The 27,242-nt window shown below is 37.8% G+C and overlaps 1 protein-coding gene across 6 annotated transcripts in view; it reads right to left on the bottom strand.

Moving 5' to 3' along the window:
* VWDE (von Willebrand factor D and EGF domains) overlaps positions 1–25,769 on the bottom strand; it is a 42,333-nt gene extending 16,564 nt beyond the window's left edge. For 5 of the 6 annotated variants that reach the window (XR_014580106.1, XR_014580107.1, XM_083825148.1 and 2 more), the window contains exons 1-12: positions 25,559–25,769; positions 20,323–20,507; positions 17,065–17,296; positions 13,787–14,046; positions 12,116–12,205; positions 10,663–10,807; positions 9,758–9,972; positions 9,357–9,430; positions 7,121–7,394; positions 5,287–5,495; positions 3,878–4,863; positions 2,590–2,726 (exon numbers count right to left, since the gene is read on the bottom strand). Coding sequence is in view for 4 of the 6 variants with exons in the window: in XM_083825148.1 (XP_083681274.1) it covers positions 2,590–2,726; positions 3,878–4,863; positions 5,287–5,495; positions 7,121–7,394; positions 9,357–9,430; positions 9,758–9,972; positions 10,663–10,807; positions 12,116–12,205; positions 13,787–14,046; positions 17,065–17,296; positions 20,323–20,507; positions 25,559–25,631 (2,880 nt within the window). In the remaining 2 variants the exon portion in view is untranslated. Of the gene's footprint in view, positions 1–2,589; positions 2,727–3,877; positions 4,864–5,286; positions 5,496–7,120; positions 7,395–9,356; positions 9,431–9,757; positions 9,973–10,662; positions 10,808–12,115; positions 12,206–13,786; positions 14,047–17,064; positions 17,297–20,322; positions 20,508–25,558 lie in introns of those variants that run through there. The other variant, XM_083825151.1, reaches the window with a different exon arrangement.
* Between the last annotated feature and the right edge of the window lie 1,473 nt (positions 25,770–27,242).

Below are 27,242 nucleotides of genomic sequence, written 5' to 3'. Positions count from 1 at the left end.
TAGCACTGATTCGATGTATCAGTGCCTTTATCCCTCTCCATCCCTGCTCCCAGCAGAGGACAAGCTTTAGTCAAATGAATTGATGAGCTTTTGGCAGGGCTCAGCTATCATTCTCGGTGCCAGGGGATACTGGCCGTTAGCCACAGAACCCCTGCACAAGCCAATAGATTACACCATTAACCCCTGTAGACTTCTCTTCTAAACTACAGCGAGGGCAAGTCATCCACGTCTTGAGAGACCGAGATAACAAAATAGGGATGGTAATACTTGACTGAAGTATTGATTGCAATAGGAAGCAGGGTTAAGCATATTGAAAATAAAGTTAGGCAGACTAACAATCAAGAGAACAGCAAGTTCAAAATCATTTTGAGCTTAACTAGGTTTTACAGTGCTGGCTACTTTTTTCAGTTATTGGAGCCAATTGAGGCATTTATTTAATCCCTATCCTGACATGGGAAGCATGGTCTTCCATTTTTACTAACAGAAAAATAGCCCCATATAAAAAATAAAAAAATCTGAAAAGACATACGAACTATTTCTGTTCAAACCAATTTTTTTTTGTTCTTCTTTCATCCTATACTGAGTTAAGAAATTCATGGCAAGGGTGACTTAAAAACAACTAAACATTTCTAAATAGGTGTTTCTGAGAACATTTAACCTTCAAAATATGATGCAATCTATTTCTCCAGAAACCTTTTGTTATTAGCTGGAAGCACATTCAGATATTTTTTTTCAGAAACATACTGACCATTCAAAAAAAATCAATTGAAAATCTCTACTAGAACAAGGTTCATAGAAAAATTTGCTTCTGCAATTCAACGTAAATAAGAAGAAACTAAAACTGCACTTTTGTTTTGGGGGTTTAAACGCACTCTTATCCTTTACAAAATCTAAGAAAATTCTGGATCTGTGTAATCATAGGCTCCTTGGCCATGTCCTACCCAAACCTCTACCAAGAGATGTGCACTAGTTCATCTCTGAGGTATTCTAATACAGACTTCTCTGAATCCCCTCTTTTAGCATCACGCACAAGACCTACATCTTTTCTAACATGGTAGGCCAGTCCTTGAACAATGGATTTGATTTAGTCTTTCAAAAGTGAAAATATTAAAAATGAAAATTTCAGTGTGCATTAGCTCTAAATTCTGCCAAAATGTCTCTTCTATGAAATTTTGATCATTTAAGTTTATCTCAAAATACAAGGAGTTCCGTACTGTTGTGACTCCACTGGTATTTGCATAAAACCATCATTACGTGAGCCTGAAAGTTAAAAAACAAACCACCCTTCCGTGGTATTTTCAAGAAACAAAACAAAACAAAATACCTCTCAGCCTCTTCCTTAATTTCAGATAGTATCAGTGTTGTTCACTTTTTAACCTGGCTCTTGACAGTAAGATCATCAATAAAAATGATTAACTTTTAGGAAGTTTGGGTAGTTAGAAGCCAAGTATTCTACCACAAAGAGTGTTATACCAGAATATCTTGCCATGAGTTAGGACAGACATTTCAAGCTGTGACAAGCGAACTCCCAATAATTGTCCCACTGTGAGCTTGGTCTAAAAGTCTTTTAACCTAATGGAGTGTAAACGTACTCTCAACTTTCTCATTTCAAGCCAACTTGCAGATGAGTGGATACATATTGTGCTCAGGAAAAAAAAAATAAATCTATAGCCCATATTGCTTAATCTTTCAAAAATAACCTTAAATAACCTTAATATCCACCACCTATGCCTTTTTCTTTTTTTTTTTTGATGTCAGAGACAAAAGTTACCCATTGAATGTTTCTCCTTTTGCTATCCCCTTCCCCAGATCATCACATCAGTGAAATCCAGTTTTACTTGGAAGCTTTTTTATTCTCATGTCTAACATGATGTAAAAACTTGTAATTACAGATTGTTCATTTCAGGCTAACACTTGTAAACAGCTTGTAATTTTCCCTTGGGCAAATTCTAGGTCTGAGTAACAGCATTTTGTCTGCACAGACTCCTCTTACTTTACAGTGCAGTATTCTTAATCTCCTGTTCAAACCTGGGGTATAGAACCGACATATTATTAAATAACCATGGCATTCTACCCCAGGGAAATGGACAACACATCAAAAATATCTTTCCCTTTTTGTAACAGATTTATTATGTTTTTAACAGGGCTATTTTGAGCATTAGATTTGAGACAGAAATCTAGTAATGTCTTTAACCTTGCTGTCCCTTTTCAAAGAAGTGGTACTTTACTTCCTCTCCATAAGCACTTAAAAAAAGAAAAAAAAGAAGAAAAAAAAAAGAAAAACGAACAACAATGCACTGTTTGCCACTAATAGCTCTGCCCTTGCCCTTTCCTGATGGATAGCTGCTGTATGCTGTTATCTCCCTCTTAGCTGCTGAACATTCCCATTATGTTTCCTATTTCTCTTATCATTGAGGAAATAGCAATCTTGCAAAGACTTGAGTGTCTGCTGCAAAGTATTGAGTGCCTCTGCTTTTAGTTTCTACTAAAGCCTTAGGTCGTACACACAAATGATTAGTAGATGTCAGACAGTTTTTCCTCATTCGCTGAGAAGTTTAAACATAATTGTTACCATACAATGAGTTCTACCTGCAACTTGGTAATTTCACACTTCAGACTTGATGACTCCCTGAAGCCATGTCCAAAAACCCTCACTGATGTGCAGTCATACTGCCGAATATCACATAGCCCAGCATTTTCCAGCTCTGTAATTTCTGGAGCCTGGTCTTCAAAGTAGAAGTTAGAAAATGAAGGTAAATATATTGAACTCATTCATATGCATTTACTTTAAGCAGTATGTTTCTTTGCCTATCTAACTTAGAAAACTATATGAACAATAAAACCTGTAAACAGGTGATGAAAGGTACAAAGAGAAACACTTGGTATTGATAAAATGAGTTTTAGCTTTAATGCTAGTCTTTTTCTCTTCCCTTGGAACTTCACCATCATAAGGCAGAGAAAACATTCATCTGATAATAAACACTTGTGAATATATGGGCTGTTTTCTCATCTATGGTTCTTTACGTAACACTTGCAGTATAAAAAGTAATTGAAACAGACTCCAGTAATAAGAATTGGAAAGATTAGAATTATACAATAATTTATCATTGGAATTTTTTGTTTAAAGACCAAACGAAAACATCACAGGTAGAGGTTAGTTCATGAACTAAACTTAGAAAAGTTAGAATACTCAGATTTTTTTGAAGTAAAATTAATTTATTTAATTTAAAGAGGAAGCAAATATTTATTGTTATTACCCTCTTCTTTCTTCCATTTCTTTTTAAATAGGTTCCTAAAACCAAAATGCTATTACAAAACAAAATATTGTTTTTGTTTTGAAAGGGTTTCACATTTTCTAGTACTTCTCATATTTTTATAGTGTAGCTGCTTACCTGCGTTTTCAGTCACTATCTTTTTACTGAAAAAACCCTGCCCAGCTCTATTTGCTATACCTCTTTTCTTCACCATCAATTGTGCTTCCACCACATTTAACAGTTAGCTTACAGAGATGTAGCCACCAAAAACATCCCGCTTGCAGTTAATAAACAAGACTGCAGGAGTGTACGGCAGATCTTCCTTGAAGAAGGCAGCATGTGGAAACACGGTAATCTCTTGAGGCAGTACTCTGGATTGCAAACTGAGTGGTAATTTTTTAAAATCTGACATACCAGAAACCCACATTTTGCCCTTGGGAAACAAGAAGGCTGAATAGAGAACAATAACAGCTGTATTAAATTGGAACTAGACTGCTGAACACAGTCCCACGATAGGGAACCCCTGCCAGTGTATAAAAAGCAGGAGAGAAAGGCAGCAAAATAAACATACGTTGCACAAATATGGAAAACGTTAAGGAAATCTCATTGTTTTTCCCACTTACCAGATAGTATGCTGCAGTCATATGAGCCATAGCCTTGAAAGCAGGCACAACCCCAGTCTGTACATTCTCCGTTACCACTACAGAGACCGGGACATTTCAGTGCAATAAGTAGGTTCTCAACAGAACCTTGAAGCTCCTGTTGGTTGTCATTTATTTCTTCTAAAACTCTCTTTTCACATTCATTCTCTAGAAGAGCTAAGGAAGCTTCTGCCCATCTGAGGTCATCTTTCAGCAGCAAATCTTTAATACACATACTGATCGCATCTTCTATTCGCCTGCCAAGAAGGCCACCACAGGATCTTCCTATACTGGAATTGGCTATTGCTTGCTGGCACAGTCCCAAAGCTCTAGACTCAGTAAGGCCAGAAGGTGTAGGCCAAGAAGGAAGAAACTTCTGGTCTGTGTCAGTGGCATGGTCCTCTGGGAAAAAGTACCTATAGCCCTCCAAGTCTGTTTGGCTAAGACTTTGGAACAGAAATACTGGATGATATTCATAATAATTTTGGCGCTTCCCTCTACTTGTAATAGATTGGCTTTCCTGAAGATTACTACTGGAACTGAAGGAAATTATTTTCATGCCTGATCTTGAAGTTTCTTCTCTTTCTGCACCAAAACTGACCTCTGAGGTTGCAGAGACACGTGTGTTTACTAGTGAAGTTTTGTGAAGTTTGGTTTGATTATCCTCCCTCTGCAGAAGTGTAGAGGAATCCATTTCACGTGCAGGTGAACGTTTCTTTAAGCCTCTGACAAGCTCAACAGGACTGAGATACTCAGCAGTGACATCCAGTCCTGGTATCAGAAAAAGAAATCTACCATTTTCACTTTCTTTGCAAGACAGAGGAAGTTCTGATTTAGAGACTGCCTCTAGTTTATTCACCGATCGATATAATCCAGCAACTTCAAGTGTGCAGTCACAGAAGGCTGTTTTCCTAGAAGATGGTAAAGAGGCCGGTATCCTGTCAAACAAGCTATCTCCTGGTAGAATTCTATAGAAGAAACAAAAAGAAGAACCTGTATCTCAACTTCCTTGTCCATTTTTTTTCCCCATAAAGAATCTGAGTTTGTTTTGCTTTTTGTTGTTTTATACTTTTACAGGATTGATTACAGAATCTGCAACATACAGCTATGGTTATGGACCCCAGTTAAATCACAAAACCCATAAGAATAACTTTACAAAAAATAGTTTAGGAGAACAGATCTTTTCTGATATTTTGTTCAAACCTACTCAAACTAATCTTACTTCACACTTAGTATTTAAATACTAATTTGGCACTTCAGTCTGAATTTACTCTGATTTTAAGTTAAAAAATTGGAAGGATTTTTTTTATTTCAGCAAGTTTTTAAACAGCACAAAGGCAAGGCTGAACCAAAACCGATGATGTTTGATTGAAACAGAAGTGTTTTGTTACCTCCATTCCTTAATAAAAGAAAAAGGAGCATTAGAATTGTTTGGGATTTCCACCCCACTGGCAGTGTGATAGTCATTCTCTGCAATTCCGTCAAAGGTGCCACAGAGTCCCATTGTATTTCTGTAATCTGAACTGGGTGCCCTAAGTGTTATGCTCATCCCCCATTCACTCACATCAGCACGAACGAAAGCTCCAGAAGAAAACAAAACCTAAAAAGAGATTGATGATATCATTGTGAGAAACATGACTTTTAATTTACCTAATAAAATCAGGTATGTTTGTTGCCAAGGAACAATTTGCAAAGCCAGGCATACCAAGTTATCCCATTAAATTCTGGCTCTAACAATTCTAAATCAGACAAATTTTGTTATTTCTTCTTCTAGAGAAATGCTGTAAATGCAAATCCAAAGCATCTCAGTCTTAGCAAGCAGCTAGATGGTGCTCTACAGGTCAATAAGCTTCATCCATCATTATCAGGTATACTGTAGAAGGTCAATGACAACAAAACTACAGGAAATCAAAGATCAGCTGGGCAAAGAAAAAAAGGCCACTCACTCTTCAGGTGTAAAGAGATAATTCTGGTAATATGAATTGACTTTTGGGGAGCACCTTTCTCACTTTCTTTTTGTCAGCTACATGATTCTCTGTGTTAGTAGCTGAAAACAGAATAATTTTCTACCTGCAAATGCAATCCTAAGTCTTCTAGACAGCTCAGAGTAGTCTCAAATATTCATTATTTTATTCTGCAATATGCTTGGTAATTCTTCTTGATCAGTAGAAATATTACTATCTTGAAAATAAACTGAGAATTAAAATTTTTAGTTTACTAATCTGAAGAATTAAAAAACACAATCCAGATACATTTTTACTCACAGAAAAAAAAAAAAAGGAAAAAAAAAGCTTATGAGTGTTGTGCCAAAGGAGAAGATGCTCTTTTCCACATAAAGGACAAAGAAACACTTATCATTCATGGGAATCCATGGAGAATTGTACGGCTGTTGTGAAGACACAAGATTTTATAACTTCTAAGTTTAAATGCTGTTTCTATTATTAATGGTGCACAAACCTGAGCAAGTCACTTAATTTTTCTGTTTCTCAGTATCTTTACTTCTAAAAGGTAAGAAATTCCATTTCTCTATTGCCTAATGATGCTTTAATATTTAATATCTGAAGTGTTCAGATAACAACTAAATATTTAAAGTATTCTTATGCTAATAGCCAAATCTACTTTGAAATGGCATATCTGTTCTTATGGCTTGCTTTCCAGACCAACAGAATGATTAAGAGCAATTCAGTGTTTCATTTTAAAATTCTGCTTCATTTCAAACTCAGTGGAGTTCTACGGCAATTCTATACAGAAGAAAAGCTACAGGGAATTATAAAAGCAAACATGAATGTTTTATCTGAGGGCCAAACTCTTTAGAGAAACCACCTACACTTCCAATTCTGCGGATGTCACCTGGAATACTTCATTATGTGCCTACACAACCTTCCGATATGACACTGGTGTGAGCAAACTGCACACAGAGATCCCATTTCAGAAAATTAGAACCGCTAAATAAGTGCATATTAGATAAGAAAACTGCACCATCCACACAAGGGCCATATATTGTAACTGACAACACAGTTCCAGAAAGGTGTGCACATTGATACATCCTTGTTTTTGAGGACAACGTCCATCACTTACAAGCAAAACACTGGCTAAAGGACTATGATTATGAAATAAACATTATGCTATTGCTTAATTGCAGAAACTAAAGAACGTTTTAGTTCTGAAGTTGGTGTGAACTGGTAAAAATAATTGCTGTTACCTTCATAAGCAATATTTACTTACTGTTACTTTCCTTCCTAGGTAGGATTCAGTGATTCTGACATGACTTCCTGTTGTGTCTCTACTTATTACGGATAAGTGTGGCTGTGACTCATGTAGCTGACCACTGCACATGTCAAATGCAATTATATCACTCCCTTCTTTGGCAACAAAGCCACAGTTACAGGATGCTGGATAGTGAAGACTTCCACAGTCCCACTGGCGAACATGAACTTCAAAATCTCGAGACGTACTCTTAGAGAGAACAAACGTTCCTGTTTTAAAATTGTCATAGAGTCTGGAATCAAAAGAAAAGTATGTGATGTCACTTTGGTTATAAAACAGTTGTATCACCGTGTGTCAGCAACTTTACCTTAAAACAGATTTATAATATTTGATGACCTTTGATACTGTAATTCATCTTCATGCATCAGGAAAAAAAAAAGTTCAGCCCACAAACCAATGCACAACTTTGTTCTGAACAAACACCACCACATCTTCTGTGAAGCTCTAAATCAAAAATTTCAAACCTGTTCTACAGCAGAAAAAGAAGGAAGTAGAGAAGGGTCACAAGTGGAGTATATGTAGACAATGTTTGCAAATGGAAATGTAACCATAAAGCCACTTTGATTCTTTGATGCTTTTTAATTGTGCTTATGCATACTTTAACAGGGAATCACAGGCGCTTCTCACCCTTTGTGTTTCTACTGCAATGCATCCAGACAGCAAGAGCAAGACGCTTAACTGTGTGTACGTGGGGGGCAGGTGTTGAAGATTGTACCAGTACCCTTGAAAAAATGATTTAGAAAGTCACATACTTTTAAAAAGGTCTGCTTTATTAAGATGGAGATGGGGAATGCGTATTCCCAAAGATTTGAAAATGATTTAAGATGAAAACCATAAATAGTCACTTCCATTTTTTCCCCTTAGGGTTAGCCATCTGTTCCCTGAAGCAAGGTTAGAATAGCCAATTTAATGATTCAGTGGTAAGAAGAGGAGGAGGAAAAAAAATAAGAAAGAAAAGGTACAACAACAAAGAAAAAAACTTTTGCGGCAAGTTTAACAGCCTCTTGGCTATAAATGGCATTTGATAGTTAATTGCAGAATGGTGATTTGCTTTCTGTTTAAAGGCCCAGCAGACAAACTGCAGATGGCCACCCTGCTGGGACTGCACGAGATTACCCGTGATTCAGTAGGGACAGCTCCCTTTCTATTTGTTTCCCCAGTTTGTAAAATAAATTAGCAACACTATTTATTATTAAAAATAAAGTTCTTTCCCAGAAGCCCCGTGCTTCCAGCAAGAACATATCACAGTAAATCACCGCTTCACAAGAAAGCTTGATCACAATGCACTGAAGGTTAAAATGCCCACTGAAGGCATCCCTATAATTTCTACTGAAGAAAAAGCTGCAAATCTGCATTACTCCTCTGACTTTATTATTAGTACTAGTCACAGTGCTATCAGAGCAGCCATTACAACCTGCCTTTTCTGTTCCTTTATCAAATTCACAAAAAGAACCATGCTGTGGGCCGAACACCCTTATTTGGAGGCAACACATCCTCTTCCTCTCACCCTGTCACTTGAAGAAATGTGCTTTTGTTGAGCAGGGAATACACAAGTCCCTCAGATGGAAGCTGTACTTGTTTTGATTCCTTCCATGCATTTGAAACACTATGAAAGACAGAAGCATACCAAAACCATGCCAGCTGTGGCTAAGGAAGCTGTCTTCACTTTGGAAAGAAGGTTTAGTGATGTGCAAGTGACAGCAGTGAATAAATTGCTGTCAATGCCATTAATGAACCTAGCACAATGTCATACTGACAGTAGATAGCTTCTAGCAACTTGATCCTTACAGGAATTCAGATACCTACACCAGAAATACGGAAACTATACTGCGGACTGGAAACACTTTTGCATTAGAACAGTTTTGCCTAATTTTATCATTGTTCATACTTAATGATATTTCCATCTTTCATATTCAGACTGTACAGCCACCATTCCTCTCATGGCATACTCCTCTGAAAAGGGAAACAGTTCGCTTGCTTCCCCTTTTTGGCACGACCTAAATTTTATATTTTGAAATACAAATATTACAAACATACTAGAAGCTTTAACTAACTGAAGCATGTTTATTGTGACTGTCCAAGAAAGAGTATAAAACACACAGCACAATTACAGAAAACTACAGTTTGCATCACCAGCATAGATTAAAGTAGAACAAAAAAATCTTGAAATTAAGAGCAGCAATCCAGTGATTACCTTCCATCAAATGTAATTATATGAGGGTCAGTAAATGAGTAGCAGTAGGCGGTTGGTAGATCCTTCACTGTAATCTTCAAAACAAAGAAACGCATAGTTAAGTCATGTCAGGTTAAGACATAAACAGACTCAGGCACATTACTTGTCTTATGATATTAATTTACTTTCTAATAAATAGGTTATATTATACTTTTTAACCAATCTAAGTGATTATATTAATATTCATATTTATTTAAAAAAATCCAAATGAAAATGCAGCATTTGAATAAAAATAAACCAAGGGAAAATTGACCACTTAGAAATCTTGGTGTAATCAGCATGTCACAATTGAAATAGAACCCTCATTTACATCATATTTCTGGCCTGTTGGTTTTACAGAGCTTAACATGAAGATTTTCAACCTGTATGCTTTCTGGAACATAGCCATTCCACAGAAAATTCTCACTGGATATAGGTTCAACAGCAATTCTGGTAATTCTGTCTCCATCCTGCATAAAGTCTGTCACAGCAGTGAAATAAATTATAGCTTGACTACAGATTCCATTATTGCAGGGTTTCTGGAGAAGATCCACATGACAAGAAGAAAGAGCCAAGTTTAAACCTAACTGTTCTTTACCTGTTTTAATGAAAACACATCATTAGTGAGCTTTCCTCTAAACAAGTTACATTTTTTATATTACTGTTAACATAAATACTGATTTATTTGCAAATAGCAAAGATTTTTCTGTTCAAAAATGAAAATAACTATGCATTTTCCTCGGGTTTGGTCATGCATACCCCCCTCTCTACACATTCACACAAACACAAGAAAATGGTTTTAATTTTCCACAGTGATAGACAAAATAATGGAATTCTTGCTGATGTTACAAAAATGACTCTGCACAGGCAAGGCTCCTTGTGAGGTTCTCAGGACTTGGGCTTGACAAAGTACTACAGAAAAAGACAATAATAGTAAAAACTGAGGACTTCATGACTGTATATGCAATACTTCCAAAACAACAAGTCAAAAAAAAACACTAAATTATAAACTTGGCAAGTATTATGCTACTCTGACTATTCAAGTCAGTGTGGCTCTGACAGCCATAGTTGCGAAAGCTACCTTCTACTTCAACAAGTAATGGATTATGGTCACATTCTTCTTTCAACAATAGAATATACACTCTGTGAATATTTTAGTATTTTAGGAAGAATTTTACAGTATTTTACAATGTACCTGCTTCTCCCAAGAAGCAAACCAGAAGGAATATTTGGATAAACACAGCAAACATACAAAATGCAACACACTAAAAATCAGGATAACACTTACCTTCATCAACAGTACTCAACGTTAGTGATATTTTACAGTCACTTTCAAGCTGGTTAAATTCAGGGCAAGGAATAGGAATTCTACTTTCTATTGCCAACCTGTATTCCTTGCCATCTTCTGATATATCATATGCTTCTGGATGTATCTAGCACAGAAGAAAGTATACTTAAAATGCAAACATCCTTTGTGAACTACAGCACCACTACTGACCAGGTAAGAGGAAAGTACAAAAAACTAGATGCAGAATGGCACGGTGCATGGCTCATTCTACTTGATTAGGGTAATCTAGACAGTCTGAAGAGCAGTGGCATACTGGGAAGAAGATGAGGACACTGTAACAAGAGTCTGGAAAGTGTGAGAATAAGGGGCAAGGATAAAGTAAAGCTAGCTAAATAGGCAAGGGATTAGCAAAGCACATTAACACCACTAAAATGCATTCCCTGGGTAACTTCTGGAAATCAGTATACAAGTAATTTGCTGTATTGTCTGGGGGAAAAAAAAAAACAAACAACATACGGGCCTCATGTAAAATGGTAATGCATTCAGATTTTATAGCATGTGCTACTTACTTGCACTTACATGAGATTAATCTGGCCCTGATCCTGCAGAAAGGTAAATTCTTTATGACAGGAAAATCCTCACTCAAGTCAATAGGATTACTCCCAGTATGTAATTGTGTGCAGTCTGTCCTTCTGGGATCAGGGTCCCAGCTCCTGGCCAGCAAACAGGTACATAAATCTACAGCACAAATTAAGGTTTCCTTTTGGACCTGTTCTCTGGCCACTGATCAAGTGGCATCACACAGCCTGTATCTACATAGTTAAACTTTTTCCAGTTTTCCTATCTAAACCCGAAGTCTTCTTCCCCACAGACAGCTGTGAACAGGCCTTATGTCAGCCATGCTCTGGGACAGCCTGTTGTCATATCATAGGCCAAAATCGGGCCAGAGAGGGTAAAAGTAGCTAAACATAATGGACAAAAATATGCCAGGGCTCGAGTCTGAGCTATGGCCCTCCTTAGTTTACAAATACAGAGGAAGCATCAGAATCTACTCTAGTTGATGGCGATCAAGGCTTTCACTGGATTGTTACAGCTTGCAAAAATTCTTGATTCAGTCTTCCTGCATTTCGTTTATACGGGGAATACAGAAACATCTTTGACTCGTCCGGTTCACTACAGCCAACAACGTGCTTTATTAATTAACAATTAATAAATTTTGAGTACCTTCTAGTCAGAGGACTCACTGTATGCTGTGGCTATCATGATTTACTTGCTTTTGTTCAGCATTCTACATTGTCTTATCAGATTGGGACACACAATAACTGCAGAAATATTCAAACTATCTACCCACAGTATACCCACATAAAAAGTCCAAGTAGTTACGTATCTGCTGCATTCATACTCAGAAAGACTCCCACTACAATACTAAAATACTCTTTTCTTTTCAAATTACCTTAATGCCAGCAAAAAATTCCTTGCTTTCAACTGGAGAACTTTGTATACCTGGCTTCTCCACGAAAAAAGCAGAACTGCTACAGTAGACCTGTAGAACAAAATCAACATAGTAGAATACATTTTTGGTATGAAGTGGTCATGTGAATACATAACCCAGCCATAATGCCTCAGCTTGATGAACTCATCAAGCCTGCTCTTCTGTTTGCATCAGAAGTTAACAGTTGCCAGTGGTGCTACTTGCTTGACTGAATTAGATTGAATATTCTAAGATCTGTTCCTGGCATACTCCACCCGTGACTCAGACACTTCTTGAACTAAAGGCTGCATACAAATCACCATGTTTAATAAGCACCTAAATCTCCATGTATTTAACTAATCCCTTCTGGAGCACTTCTGCACCCCACAACACCTTGTGGAAACGCGTTCTATACTTTCTTAAACGTTACTTATTTCTTTTTGTCTGATTTATGTTTGTTGCCTTTTAATTTTGTTGAGTACCCACTAGATCATGGATTATGTAAAAAAATCATCCCCTCTTTCTTTCTTCTCAGTACAGATTTTTCCTGGTTTTATGGACCTGGATTATCTTTTTTAAACTGAGAAAGTTTGCTGTGATTTCCCTCCACTGAACCAGTTCCATGCTTCTATACACCGTTTTTTGGTTGGTGATAGTTTGTTTTGCTGTATCCTTTTATTCTGAGATGCAATGACCACACATTAAATATTTGAGATCTTGAGAAAAGCAAGGATTCGTCACAACAGCAGATAGTTTTTAACTGTGTCTTTTCTTTTGACTGTCACTGAGCTAGCACCGTCAGGCAACTATTCACAAATTCTCTGAAGGATTTTTGAGGATTAGCAATTACTATTGCCTGTAAGCCATTCAAGCAGCCTGCTTTTGGCTTGAAACCCACTGCACTATCAACATAAAACAGCTTGGGAAAACAGACTTCAATTGGGTATTAGTATATGTACACACACACACACAAAACGTTCTTATGTTTTTTATTTTGGCTAAGAAAGCTTAACCTCTATTTTGGTATATGCAGGTAGAAAGCCTATTGACTTTCCAGTGCTTAAGCTTCTCAAAAGTTACCATATAAACCTAGATCTTCATTCTGCTACCACTGAAGTTAATGTAATTACTCACACTGCTTTTGAGAATTATCCTATTTAATCTGATAACAGAGACAAAATCATCAAGCAGTGGCTCATTACTGATTCTGAAAAAAGAAATCTATCTGCTTAAAAAATAGCACAGCTTCTCAAAACCGCTACCTCATATAGCCTCTCGATTAGATAGTAACATCCAGAATCTTCTTAATTTACAGTATCAAACGAAATTGTAGTAAAGGTGAAGAAGATTCAACTTGAATAAACATTTATCTACTGAAGGCACAGTATACTGTACTGAAACAGTCTCAAAATGATAATGACACTGATAATTACTGATACATTCTGTGACATTTCCACATTCATATGGACACTGTTGATGTAAACAAGAACTAGAGGCAGTATATTTCTGCCAAGAAAAAAATATGCAGAAAGACACTAACAACTGTTAATATTTGCTGAGCATTTATGAAATCATAAACCTTTAGACAAAACAGCTACAGAGGAGAAATAACACATTTACAAAAATAAGAGATTATAATAGTTTTTAACATACTCTGTCTCCAAGTCTGACGTTTATCCCATCTAGCTCTAAAAGTGAAAATGCATGAACTGCTGTCTCGCATTTCAGTTCTTCTTTGATACCTTCAGGAGAAAGTCTTGACCAAGTCACAACGAATCCAACCGAGCTGTTTGCAAAAGGAACGTCAAAGGTACACCTTAGGTAAATGCTGCCTTTGATCAACTCTGCTACAACCTCAGGAATGTCTGGTAGTGGTGGTGACACAGATGGAGATGATGAAGGAGCCAGCTTACCTAGTTAAACAAAAGCGTGGTTTATGCTTTTCATTCTGTGCAAAAACAGTATTGGATGAAACAACGTTGACATATACTTTATCAACTAATACACTAATAATATTTACCTTTTTTCACATGTGGAGATCTTACATAATTGCTTAGGGAATCAGATAAAACATGTATTTTGCTTTCATTAGTTATTAAAATGAGAAAAACTGATTACATTCTATACCATACAAAGGTGCTGAAGAAGAAAAAAAAAATGAGCGAATTAAATGCAATGAATCATTTCACCAGACAGGAGAGAGCAACATCCAAATGAATTTGCCTACTTATAAAAAAATAAAATAGAATGGGCTATGTAAAAAAGGAAAAGAAAAAGCGACAGTATGATTCCTTGGGAGTTAGATATAACATGAATCTGCCAATCAAAGTAATGAGTAAATTAGCATTATTAAAACTACTTTTTAATATTACGGTACTTACTAACATTATGTTGAGAAACTACTTTTGCAATTGCAGTTCTGAAGTTACCTCCTAACTTCTGATTTTGCATCATACCAAGCAATACCACTGGTAAATGAACACCTTTTTTTATTTAAGAAAGTGTATAATTTAGAAAGTGTTGACATTATTGGGTCATGGATGCAAAGAAAATCTCAAAAAAAAAAAAATCAGAAGAAAATACTGCTACAGATGCCTTGAATTTTCATTCCCTCGGCATCACAGGTCTGTGGCTTTGCATTTGCAACATCTATAAATTCTTCCTAACTCAAATATTGACATGCATACAGAATATTCCTATACCAAGGAAATACCAAAGAATATTCCTATACCTTATAAATTATTGCCCCATGTTAAAAAAACGACAACAAAAAAACAAATATCACAAGACACTAACTGATGTGTAAGTTCCCAGAACAGAATAAATATTGTAATCTGATTCATACACAATTACGGTAGTAGTCAGTACAAAACCCGAAGACAGAGACCACAAGTTGTGTGGCTTCATCTAGGAGCAAGGGTACAGAACATTTTAGCACTTTTACATCTTTTAATACAGATGTACCTAGCAAATACCTAGAGATGTCGCTAATAATAAATAAATAAATAAGGAATTAAACTATTCTCTAAAATACATCTTTTGTCTCCCAAGGTCAACATCTGAATGCTTATTTATTAGCGGTAACCTAGGACAGCCAAATTGAGCGCAGACCTGCTTTATAAAAAAAAAAATCTATCTTTCGTACATGGGCCTAAGAAAACATATTCATGCACAGCTATTGTTTACTTTGAATGTCATTAAAAACAAACACAACAACAACAACAAAATAAACCACAGTGGAATCTTGATTAAACATGAAAATAACAGCATTGTAACAGGAGTAGGAAGAGGTTATTTGCTCAAAGTTGAAAGGGCAGCAGCAAAACTGAAACACTCATTCATTAGAAAGAATGAAAAGCGAATTTTGATGTTCCATGCTTCAGCAATACAACATTTGTATTCCTTAGCATGTACAGGAGTAACTGCTTGAAAATTTACATCAAGCATTTGCAGCTATCAAGCATTAAAGGGAAAACGCAGTACATATGGTAACCTAGATACAAAAAGCAGCACAAAAATACAAAACACTTAGCATGAAAAAACATCACCTTAAAAAAAGGGCTTTTAAACTCAAAATGTGTTTTGGACTTGGAGTATTCACCAGAGTCAACCCAGAGTTATGTTTCTTCTCTTGTTTGAAGCAGTAGAAATTTGCTAGCCTGCTGCCTACAGTTTTTATATCCTCTTTCCTCTTCATGAACCCATCATCCAAAGGAAATGCAAAGTCATATTGTGTGGGCGTTCTTTGTTGTTTCAGTCACTTGCATTCTGACATTCAGTCCCATTTCTGTCATTTTTTTCTGTCAATAAACTCTTAGAGAATGACTTAACAATTGGTCCTAAAGGGATAATGATGGGCCAATAAAGCACAGTAAAAACTACCAGTAGTGTCGCTGCTAAGCTTTTGCAAGCAGTCAGTAATAGAGAATATGATGTAGAGCAATACATTATTTCATGCATAAAAGTATTGCAAGTACTTTCATCAACAGTGTTTTACAGCACTAATAAAATTCTCCAACCACACTGGCTTGTCACTATTTATCAATATCCATACCTGTAAGAGTTTAACAGTACTTTCCTTAAGTTATCTAAAGCATCCAGAAGGACTATTGAAATACTCAAGTTTCAGGCTGCGAACAACACAGTTCTGCAGCTCAAGGGTCCAGAACATCACAAGGCATTGCAGAAGGACTCACTTCAGTTCATTCTCACCATACTAAGAAGTGTGTATCAGTAGAGTATTTCTGTGTTGAACTTTCTTCTGGCAACAATGAATGTACTCTCCAAAAATAAGATAAAAGAGTTAGAGCAAGAAGGATACGCCTAATGAAAACAAACAATAATTGACATAAATATATTTTCATCAAGTTCTTAAACAACATTTACTCTTATACATGACTCTGTAGACATTCAGTGATGGTGATTCATTCGGCATCAGTGCCAACATAGGTTTTGAATTTTGACTTCTGGATGTGTCTCATAACTCCACCTGACTAAATGGAAAAAATAAATTCCTAAGTTTTGGGGCTTTGAACAACACTTGATTGCCAAATGAAAATTAAAAAGGGGTGGTGTGATTGCACCTTGCTATAACAAATCATTTTCTATCACATCACAACTAAGAGTGCAGAAAACTTTTGTATATATAACTATTGCCAGGCATGCTCAGCAAAATAGCTTATAAAATATCATGTTTTCACAGAAACTTCAGTTACTGTTCTTATGTTATTATTTTCAGCTATTTTTGAATAACTATAAAATAACCAAACACCAGAGAACACCTAATGAAGATGTATTCTTTTTAAGAAGGTTAACATGAAAGAAATGCTGAAGAAGAAGTGAAGAACACTGCTGTTCAGAACATGAGAAAACTTGAAAAACACACTAATAAACATATGCTCTTAATTGAGTTAAAGCATGTACTTTCTCACCTTCTGCACAATACCCCATGCATCCTTGGGTGGGCTGCAGCAGGTAAACAAAGAAGTCTCCGCAGTTCCTCACGCTGACAGGGATTCGGAAAAGACAGCAGTCTCTTGAAGTGCTGAAGAAAAACTGCCATGTCGCACAGGCTGTTAACTGCTTGATCTCACCCGGCTGAGGCATGGATTCTGACTCCCTCAGAGATAACCAGACAGGGGCTTGAGTACCACAGTGATTCATCTGAAGCACCAGAAGAAAATGCCAGAAGATGGTTAATGCTATGTCAAATTGTTGCTGTGGTTTAAGGAGGTACGTATGTATTCCATTTCCTGCATGAGCTTTTAGCAAAGTTCAGATAATGTAATTGAGGGTTTGCTTTTTTCCCCTTCAAAGTTGAATACAAGTCCACACAAAAGAGACTTAAGTCCTTATTTGGGTCTCATGAATTTGGCTTTCTAAAGACAGGATAAAATTTAATCCCTGAACCAGGAGCCACCACACATGAGCTTTCTGCCCCAAAAAGTTACCAGTTGTGTTATGGCATAACGAGTTAACCTACAGCAACCAACTGTGTGAAGGCTCTGGCAGCACAAAGGGTAGAACATACCTGCACCAACTATCAAAAAAGGGTATTAAAGCATTTTACTGCCATTTGCTGTGGACTCAAGGCTCAGCTAACCTCCTGGATTTCATCTAATCATCAGATGAAGCAAGGTTACTCGCTTGCACCCTAGCTACAGGACACCTGCTAAGCACAGTCTGTCTTTCAACTCCCCACCTCTATAAGCAGACATGCTTGTAGCACCCCTGCACCAACCATGGGGATTTTGTAGAAACCATAAATCCTTTGGTGTTTATGAAGCAGTGGACGTTACAAGGTCTGTGGTTGCACTGCCAACTCAGCAGATGATTTAAGACAGTTGTTGCTTCCTCTCACCCAAACAAAAGTCTTGCTCAGTGCTTTATGCCAAGGCATGAGGAGAGCTGTGCTGTGCAATAGTCCCTATCCTCCTGCCACCACTTTGGCTATATGAGGTCTTCAGGTCAGGGAAGCTGCCATGCAGGTCACAACAGTAACACCCCTCATAATAACCAAAACCTAAATCTGATTCAGCAAATGCTGGAGTGTAACAATGGAATACAGAAAATTAATCCTGATGAAAGGAGATGAGGGAATCTGGTTCATGGGTTACCAGAATGTGTTCAAGATCACAGACTGTCTTGCGATGCAGAAAGCAAGCACAGGAGAAACACAGAAGGACAACGGTATGTATTTTTCCTCACAAAACCTTAAAGATTTTTCTCAGCTAACTAACTAGTAAACTGAAATAAACCCAAAACTTTCCATGAAAGTTCCTAAAGTATGCAAAAGCCAGGATTTGAAAAATATTTACACGATAACTATAATCTGAAATTTTAAGATTCTGAGAACCTCTTTTCCTTCATAAATTGCCTCAAATATTCTTTGACCTGATAGTGAAACGAGGTCTCAGAACATTTTTTAATACATTTTAATACCTCTTCATCTAAAGTCTGAAGACTATTGCAGGCTCGTTGTACACAAAACTCATCTCAAAAGTACATTTTTCTTTATCTAGAGTGTCTGAGCCATCAGACTGAGTGTCATCAATCCATCAAACAGACAGAATCTATGAGAAGTAGACACAAATGGGATGGATTGTTTAACACTGTCTGAATCTTTGACAAGTATTAAGTATAGCTGTAATAAAACTTCTCCTAAAGGGAAGGAAAGGAGGAAACTTCCAAAACAAGATATTCATTTTAGTTCAGTTTTAATGTTTTGACTTCAATGTTTCAAAATAATTGTCTTGGTTTTGTCAACACATGCAAAGAGGCAGATGTCAGTGCATAAATTTCATTTGCTGACTAAGATTCAAATCAATCTCTTGTCAACAGTAATTACCTGGGCTCTTCCCTATTTGGATGGTAGCCTGTTTTTACCATACACTTACTAAGCACTGAGAGCTTGGGTCAGATTTTTAATACTCTTCTAGATTATCAGAGTAGGTATCTTGATGGTTTAATACAAGGCCAGGTTGGATGAGGCACTGGGCATCCTGATCTAGTAGGAGGTGCCCCTGCCCATGGCAGGGGGCTTCGAACTGGGTGATCTTTAAGGTTGCTTCCAACCCAAACCATTCTGTGATTCTACATACCTCTGTTCTGAAAAACGCTTTATTTTTTTTCCTGGTTTATCATATTGGTTCTTTTGTAGATGTGTCCATTTTGAAGAAATAAAACTATTCAGTTAATTTGTTTCTATTAAATCTAACCGATAAAAAGTCCTTCCTTCAGGAAACAGACTTTGCTCAAGATTTTTGCAGGATAACAGCATGGATAACAACAGCCTCTGCACACAGCCCTTTAAGTCCTCGAGTCAGCTGCATATTAAAGGTATTTCAGTGGCTTTATAGCACTCTAAAGATTAAAAAAAAAAAAAGGTGCTACAAACTCAATTTAATTTTTGTAGTATTTTCAACTGTTTTGCATTCCTTTTAAAAGGGTTTTGTTTTGTTTTTAAAGAGACTGAACCCAGGCAACTTCAATTCAGTATAAAAATCACAGGATCACAGGTAAAATGATGCTTAATGACATTTTTTTTAAATAAGGAAATATTTTCAAATAGGAAGCTACAAAGATATATCTCCTTCAAATGTAACTATTACAAAGATAGCTTCAAAATCAAGCATCGCAAGTCTAAAGTGGTAAATATTCTACGTCGTTCTTGAGTCTTAGTGGACTTGCAGATGATAAAGGAACTAATCTGCAGTTAGCTCTGTTAGTTCAATTCATTTTAGGAGTAATCTCTTCTCTCCGACATGATCACTTTTAAAAGCTCCTCAATTACTGGGATTATGTGGCTGCAAGTCTTCCTACTGCTTGCACATAGCTTTAGGAAAAGACTGACCATCACACAGCTGCAGCTTTACAACATGATATCCCTGCTACGCTAGCACTGAGAAAATCACCTGTTGCAGTGACTATCAATGACATTTTTTGAATGCTCTAAAAGTGATCTAATTTATCATCTTCTGCCATAGTCCATTCACTGTAAAATTTTTCAACACATAAGACTTTATTGTTCAGTTAACATACTTTAATATGCCACACACTTAGAAAAAAAGGTGCTTTACATTCTTTCACATCAGTCTCCATAACTGTGTCATTTTTTATACCTATCTTACTGAAAAATTCATATGAAAAACATGTATATTTTTCCATAAACAAATGAGGTGTAACAGTACCTCCACACACTTGGTTGGCATCTCAGCAGGCTTATCAAAAATCATAAAGCGATACCAGCCTGGTGTTAGGGAATGGTCACATATTAAATCCTGAATAGCTGACTGCTGGATGTGGGATGAATCAAAATCGACACTTCGGTAAGGGCTCTTTAGGATCTGATGTCCACCAGGATGGCATTCAAGAACTGTGGGGAAAGAGCATTGAGACGAAATGTCAAACAAATACATTAAAAAAAGCTTTCAAGTATTTTTAACTGGAAGATGGCACGGAATGGTATGAGACCACTTTTACTGAAAAACATTGAAATCTTAGTAAAAACAACAACAACAAATAGCTATGTTAGCAGTCTAAAATTTAATAGAATTCATCACGTGGTAACATTCCTTTGTTTAAATGGACAATAAATGCAAATTAATAAGTATGTTAAGTATTTACTCCAGATGTTGAAAAGGTGGAAAGCTTTTATAATTTAAACAGTGCTTAGGCTTCCTCTCTGGATTTTGACTTGTCACTGATGCTTACAAAACCTAATAACCTGAAGAAAAATGGAGCGTCTGATACTTGAGAGGATCAAACTCTTACTTCTTGAGGAAAAAGGATTATCCAAAGGTTCATCTTTTGCATATAGGCTACCACTTTACCAGGGCCCTGTGTATGAAATGAATTCCCTCAAATGGATGCAATAGTTGCACATACTTTGCATGTATAAATGCAGATTATACTGTAAGTACCTATCCGTTTCCATACTTTATTACACATTTTAAATCAATTTGCATAGCTGGCATGCTCAACTGTAATAAATACAAACGTATTTTGGGACATTTAAGTGACCTTATGGCCTCAAAATAAACTCTAAATTACTGCTAGGTAAAATTAGGATTGAGAATCTGAAAAAGTATTAGCAACAGTTTTAAAAATGCAGACTCATTCAGAAATAAAACAAAACACCAGAATTTCTGAGACCACTCTTTGGAATCAGAGATGACTTATGTCAAAGGCAATGAGAGTAAAAGTTCTGGCTTGTGCTGTTTTTACCTGCAATTTAATGAATGGCCATTCTTGCTCAGCAAAGTGCTTGGGAAGTTAAAGTAGGGAAAAATAAAGAAAGAGGATGTCAAAATGGGATATATATATATATGTATCTTGCTTTTAAAAATGGATACCAACTGATGCTGACTGTGAATGGAATTTCAGTCTATACTGGATGATAAAGTTAATCTCAATTCTTGCCTCTAACATGAATTAAAAAATACAGCTGTAAGCAAAGCTCCATAATATTATATTTTGAGTATTATTAGTCTGATATCTCAGTTCTCACGTACAGATTGTTTGTTTTGTTTGTTTGTTTTTTATATTTGCCCCATATTTTGCTTGGTCTAATTGTGTCATAGACTGCAAAAACATTTTTGGTTCAAACTGTGCAATAATGCAGTATCTAGCATAGTCTTTCAAATCATTGTTCAGATAACCACAGTTATAAGACAGTTCCCAAATCAGTGAATTCCCACCCTTTAAATGAAGAAGATGCGCTAGTGAAACAGACCTCTTCTCTTTCAAGCATGGTATGAGAATCCTATAGCCTTTCAAAGACTAAAGATTTAATCTGATATAGCTTTAGGCTACCCAAGCAGGTAACAATAGCTTTATCTTCTATCCTCTAAGGGCAGATGGAAGTCAATGTGATTGACTGTGCCACCACTGTGCTTCTGAGTTGCCTGTCGTAGCCTGTAGGCTATTCATGTCCATACAAGTTGACCTTATCGAGAACTTATCCCTCGTTAGAATTTGAAGAAAAGCCCTTGAAGAATCAAAGGTCAGTCATGTGTGTTATTGAAATGTTTCCCAAGCAAGCTTCAGCACAAGTAGTTTATGAGCCATGGTGAAAGTTTCTTCCTGTCTTCTATTTTTTATTGGAATTCTACCTTTCTTACAGCACCCTCATTAGTTTTCTTTCCTGTAATTGCAACACTCCTGAAACAATTAATATCCGTTACGTTTTCCATTAATAAATCAAGCTAGACACGAGACAAGTCTTTATTTTTTTTTCCTCTACAGTTTAATTAGATCATTGTTTGATAGATCTCTAAAACAGCTGACTGTACTCACTTGTAACAGGGTTATAAATCCTACTAAAGATCAAATTATGTTTCTTATTATTATGCACATCACTTTAAAATGTCACCCAGCTCTTCATATATTCTCTCTTCCTTTCTCAAAGTATGCTAGTATTTCCAGAGCTATTCCTTAGAAATCTCATGTTGTCTAACACCGCTTGATTTCTTTTCCTTTCCTATCTCCTCACCCACTCTGCAAAACAACTGAAAATAATGTCCATCGTCAGTAACACAGATTAAACTATTCTTATCTGCGTGTAACTGCTGTGCTGCCTACCTCCAGCAACAGCAGAAACAAGTACAACTATTGTACTGATGGACACACACACAATGTTGGGTTCGCTGTGAGAAAGTTACCACTGCAGACCAGACCTGCTCAAATCACAGACATTTTAGGAGAGATGGCTAAATTTTCCACTGAAATCTTTATTTCCTATTCAGGACTTGTAAGAAGTAATCTTGATATAAGCAGTTCTTTCAACTTCATTCTCAGAATGACTAACACCAATTCTGCAGTAATGCTCCGGAAAAGCTATGCCTATGTCTAACCCCCAGCAGTTTTCAGCCCAATGAGTCAAGTCTGACAAAATAGTAAGGAACTGAAAACAGCATCTGATACTCAAAGTGTTAAGGAAACTTACTTACAGGGTAAGCTTATCTACCAGCTCTGTCTAGTATAGGAGGTACATTAAAGTATGGCAAGACTTATATGCCTACTGTTGACTTACAGCATCTACAGTCACAAAATATCCTGACTTATTCTGACACAAAATGAAAAACTCGTGTTAGTTTGCTTTAACAAAATATATTGTTTAAGAATGATTATTCTTGAATAAAATCTTACTACATACATGGAAATATTCCCTTTATTTCTTTTAGGACCTTTAAACATATTAGTGATTTATATATTTAGTAACTTTAATTTTTAATTTTTGCTTTAGAACAGTGAAGTCAAACTTCTAAATAATTACAAAATACACAAATAAATACTTAAGAATCGAGATTGAAATTCAGCCTCCTTTGTAGAGTGTGCACTATTAGTTTAACTTAACCTAGGGGCAACACAAACTAACTATGAGGAGATGCTTACTTCTAGGAAGTCAAACTCTCCCATTGTGTTTGGAGGTCTAGATACGACATGCTGTCTGCTGAAAAAGCAGTCTATCTTGAGAAAAATGTGTAACTGTTTCCCTAGAATTTGAGTTTATTTATAATTTTCAGTCCTTTTTTTCCACAAACACCCTGTATACTGTCTTATAGCTCTCTGTTGCTTGTTAACAGAGGTCTCTGCCTGCCAGGAAGAATTTGATTCCCTATTTACTGTTTGCTGACTATAGTCAGGATTAATACAACGAGCTTTCCCTGGATCCCTCCCAGACCTTCTGGTCCTGCCAGATACTGAGAAATGTGACCCTAATCCAGAAAATAATTTAACTTTTGCAAGAACTTACACACAAGGATAGCATTGTGCTGGACATGAGCAATAGGAAGCGCTCTGCTTGATCAAGGTTACTGCTCTCAACTAAAAGACTGAGGCCTCATTATTAAATCCAGTCCTGAGCTTACATGATGAAAACTTCCTTAAGCAGTACAAATAGCTCAGCTCAGGATTAATAAATCATTTTGGTTAATGCATCTCTGCTCTGTTTGCTCCCATGCTTCATGGTATCTATTTGTTATGTCAGGTTATTCTGAGACCTGTTTTCCTGGTTGCTTTCTATATTGGGCAGATTTTTCCAGTTCTCTATCTGAACAGATTAAAATGCAAAAACTAAAAATAAAATAAAATATTTGGATTAGACCTTTTTGGGAGACACAGAGATTAAATTTCCAAAGTGACAATGGCAATTGTTTCTGGAGGACTGTCTTCTGAGAGGCATGGCTACTTAAGCTCATCCAGACAAAAAAATTAAACTATTTTAAGCAGATCATTAGGCTGAGTGTCAGGGAACTGCACTCTTGCACTTGCTGGCAACACACTGGGGTTTGTACAGTGACGGGGTCAGGTAACAGGTACCCTGAACACCACCAAGTTAATAAAAAGTCAAAGAGGTTCTTGAAAAACACGGGAGCCTATTTTCCACAGAGAGATGTTAAACAGCTTCCCAATGACCACCTCCAGGGTGCTCAATCGGAAAAAAGAGTTTTAGGAAGGAAAGACATTTGAATTTCCCCTTCACATCTGCAGGGAAGGGCTGATACATGGTTTCCACCTGCTCTTGGGCAGGGTCTAGGCTAAGGAGCTGTCAGGGAGTGCTGGGCGCAGGCCAGCGAGGGGAATGGTCCCAAGGGAGCGGTGGTCCAGGCACTGACTGGCAGCACAGCTCCTCGGGTGCAGATAGCCCAGCAGTTTATATCTCCTGCTCTCCAAGGGCCAGGATCTGGCCGGTGACTGTAAGTGGACAAACACAAACATCAGCACATGCCCACTCTGATCTTGTGTCCTTTTTATTGCTTCGACTGACTGCAAAGGACGCTGCATATCCGCATCCCACGGCACTAATTGGAGCTAGGACTGCTACAACAGAGGGGAGCTCAGATGGATTTGTGGATTTAAACTCCAGCAAAACACCAGAATAGAAAGAAGGTGACTTTCTGAAAGCAGTTACCCTGAAATGATTATTTAGAGAAACACTTTTTTTAAGCAAAGTATAAAAATAAATGTAACTATTCACCTGAAAGATACCCTTTGCTTGGATGAGAAGCATAAAACCCCACAATTATAGATGTTGTAGCAGTTACAATATTGCAAGGCAGAGAAACAAGAAGATGAATGCTATACAACAAACAACGAAGCAAGTACAACCAGCATGCACACATTAAACATCCTTACAGAAAGCACTACTTTAAGGGGTGTTAAAACACTTTCCACCACTCACGTCCACTTCTGAGAGAATACCTTGAAAAGTTAGTAAAAAAGAAAAATACACGTAAGTATATGCTTATAGACTGTTTTCTAGTAGTTTCCCGTACAGCATGCTGTCCTGAAGTGGACTTTTCTCCCAGAAATATTAAGCGACGCGGAGCGGGGCATTTCCCTGCCGGGGGCGCTGCCACACCGCCCCCCGGCCCTCCCCGCTGCCCTGATGGCGGCCGTGCCCCCCCCCCCGGCCCCGCTCACCTGGGCGGCGGGCGGTGGCGGCGGCCAGGCAGCCCAGCACGGCCGCGCACAGCCAGAGGCCGCCCCCCGCCATGGCCCGGCCCCGCTCCTCTCCGCAGCCGCCGTGGTTGTGGCGGCTCCCGGCGCCCACCCCCTTAATGCCTCAATGCCGCCCCTCCCGAGGGGGCCGCGGCGGGGCCGGCCCTCAGACCGCCCCCGGCCCCGGTGCCGCCGTGAGGGCGGTGAGGGTGAGGGCCGGGCTGCGCCTCGGGGCCTGCTCGGCGGGGTGCTACCTCTATTTCTTCCCCAATGCGTGGTAAAGTGCTGGGAAAGGGCCCGTTTCAGGTTGCTCGATGTGAATGGGTCCTTTCCTTAAATCACCAGAGGTGTTTGGTACTTGTGCTTTAATAACCACAAACTCCTGCGCTGGACACCATTAATGCAGGGCGTGTTACAGCAAGTAGCTGGTGGTTTCAAGCACTTGGTGCTTCAAGGCTTGGTGGGAGACATGCCTCTTTGGAAATGTCTGGCAGAGGACAGAGAAGTGGCCCAGTGTTTAAGATTTTGTAAACTTTTTTGGTTTTTTTTCTTTCTAGGCCCCCAGCCCATGCAGACACTGAAGTATTTCACACACACACGGGTGTACAGCGGGCCGCAGAAATGTGTCACGCTCTCTTTAGAATGCATAGACCTACCTGGAACACGTAGCTGCTGCTGCCACAGGTGAGTCTCCAAGCCCTGCACACCAAAACGCTGCATCCTGCCAACCGCTAAACCTCTGCAAGGGGAAACGCTGGGCGAGGGCTGCCTCGAGGAGGTGCTGGTGTTGGTGGCCCCTTGCAGAGCAGGTGTGCCTGCGGCAGGTCCCGGGGCAGGAGCGGAGGCAGAGGCATGGCACCCTGCTGTCCGCAGCCTCCATCTTCCGTGCACACACCCTGAGTCTCTTCACTGGAAGAAGCAGTTCAGCTCCATCAGACCAGCAAGTTTTTAAAAGGCATCACTGGCACAACCTGAGTATTGAATTCAGTCTTTCATTTCTGTCAGTTTCTAAAGCATGTAAATTTCTCCTAAGCATTCAGGAAATTTTTATGATGAGTTTCCATAATTCTCTAGATAACTTTCTGGTTTGTTACCAAATATAATAAACTTATCCTATAAAGCTGCATGGCTGAAATTACAATTTGTTTTTCCCAAAGCGTGTATTTGTAAAGAAGACAACAGGAAAGAAAGAGGTATTTTACCAAGCAAGTTACAAAATAAAGAACTGGAAATAGAGACACTCTGGATCTCTGACAAAATTTAAACATTAAAGTACTTCTTTGACCCCTGCTAATCATGATGGAGTGGTATTTATAGGAGGATTAACACCTTTCATCATGGATCATGCAGGAGACCAAAAGAGGTGACAATAACAGCTGCTGGAGTAAAGAAACCTTTCATCTTTTCTTCCCTGGTTTTCCTCTACCAGCTCCTTCTGCTGCTATCAGCCTTGCAGTCTCTTACAGCAACAGAAGAGCAAGAGCATAGTATGGTTGAAAGAGCTGACAACTGGCCAAATGTAGTTCTCGTGGGGACAGAGTTGTGTCAGTGACAGTGGATTTATGAAAAAATAAATAATTCTAGGGCAGGTTTATGGCAGTATAGGTCTTTCCAGCAGGTAGCAATTTCAAAAAAAAAAAAAAAGTTTTAGACAGTAATTTATTGA

This window comes from Anser anser (assembly GCF_964211835.1).
Source record: "Anser anser genome assembly, chromosome: 2".
Lineage (NCBI taxonomy): Eukaryota > Metazoa > Chordata > Aves > Anseriformes > Anatidae > Anser > Anser anser.
The sequence above is the reverse complement of the archived record's forward strand: the minus strand, read 5'-3'. Positions and strand labels throughout refer to the sequence as shown.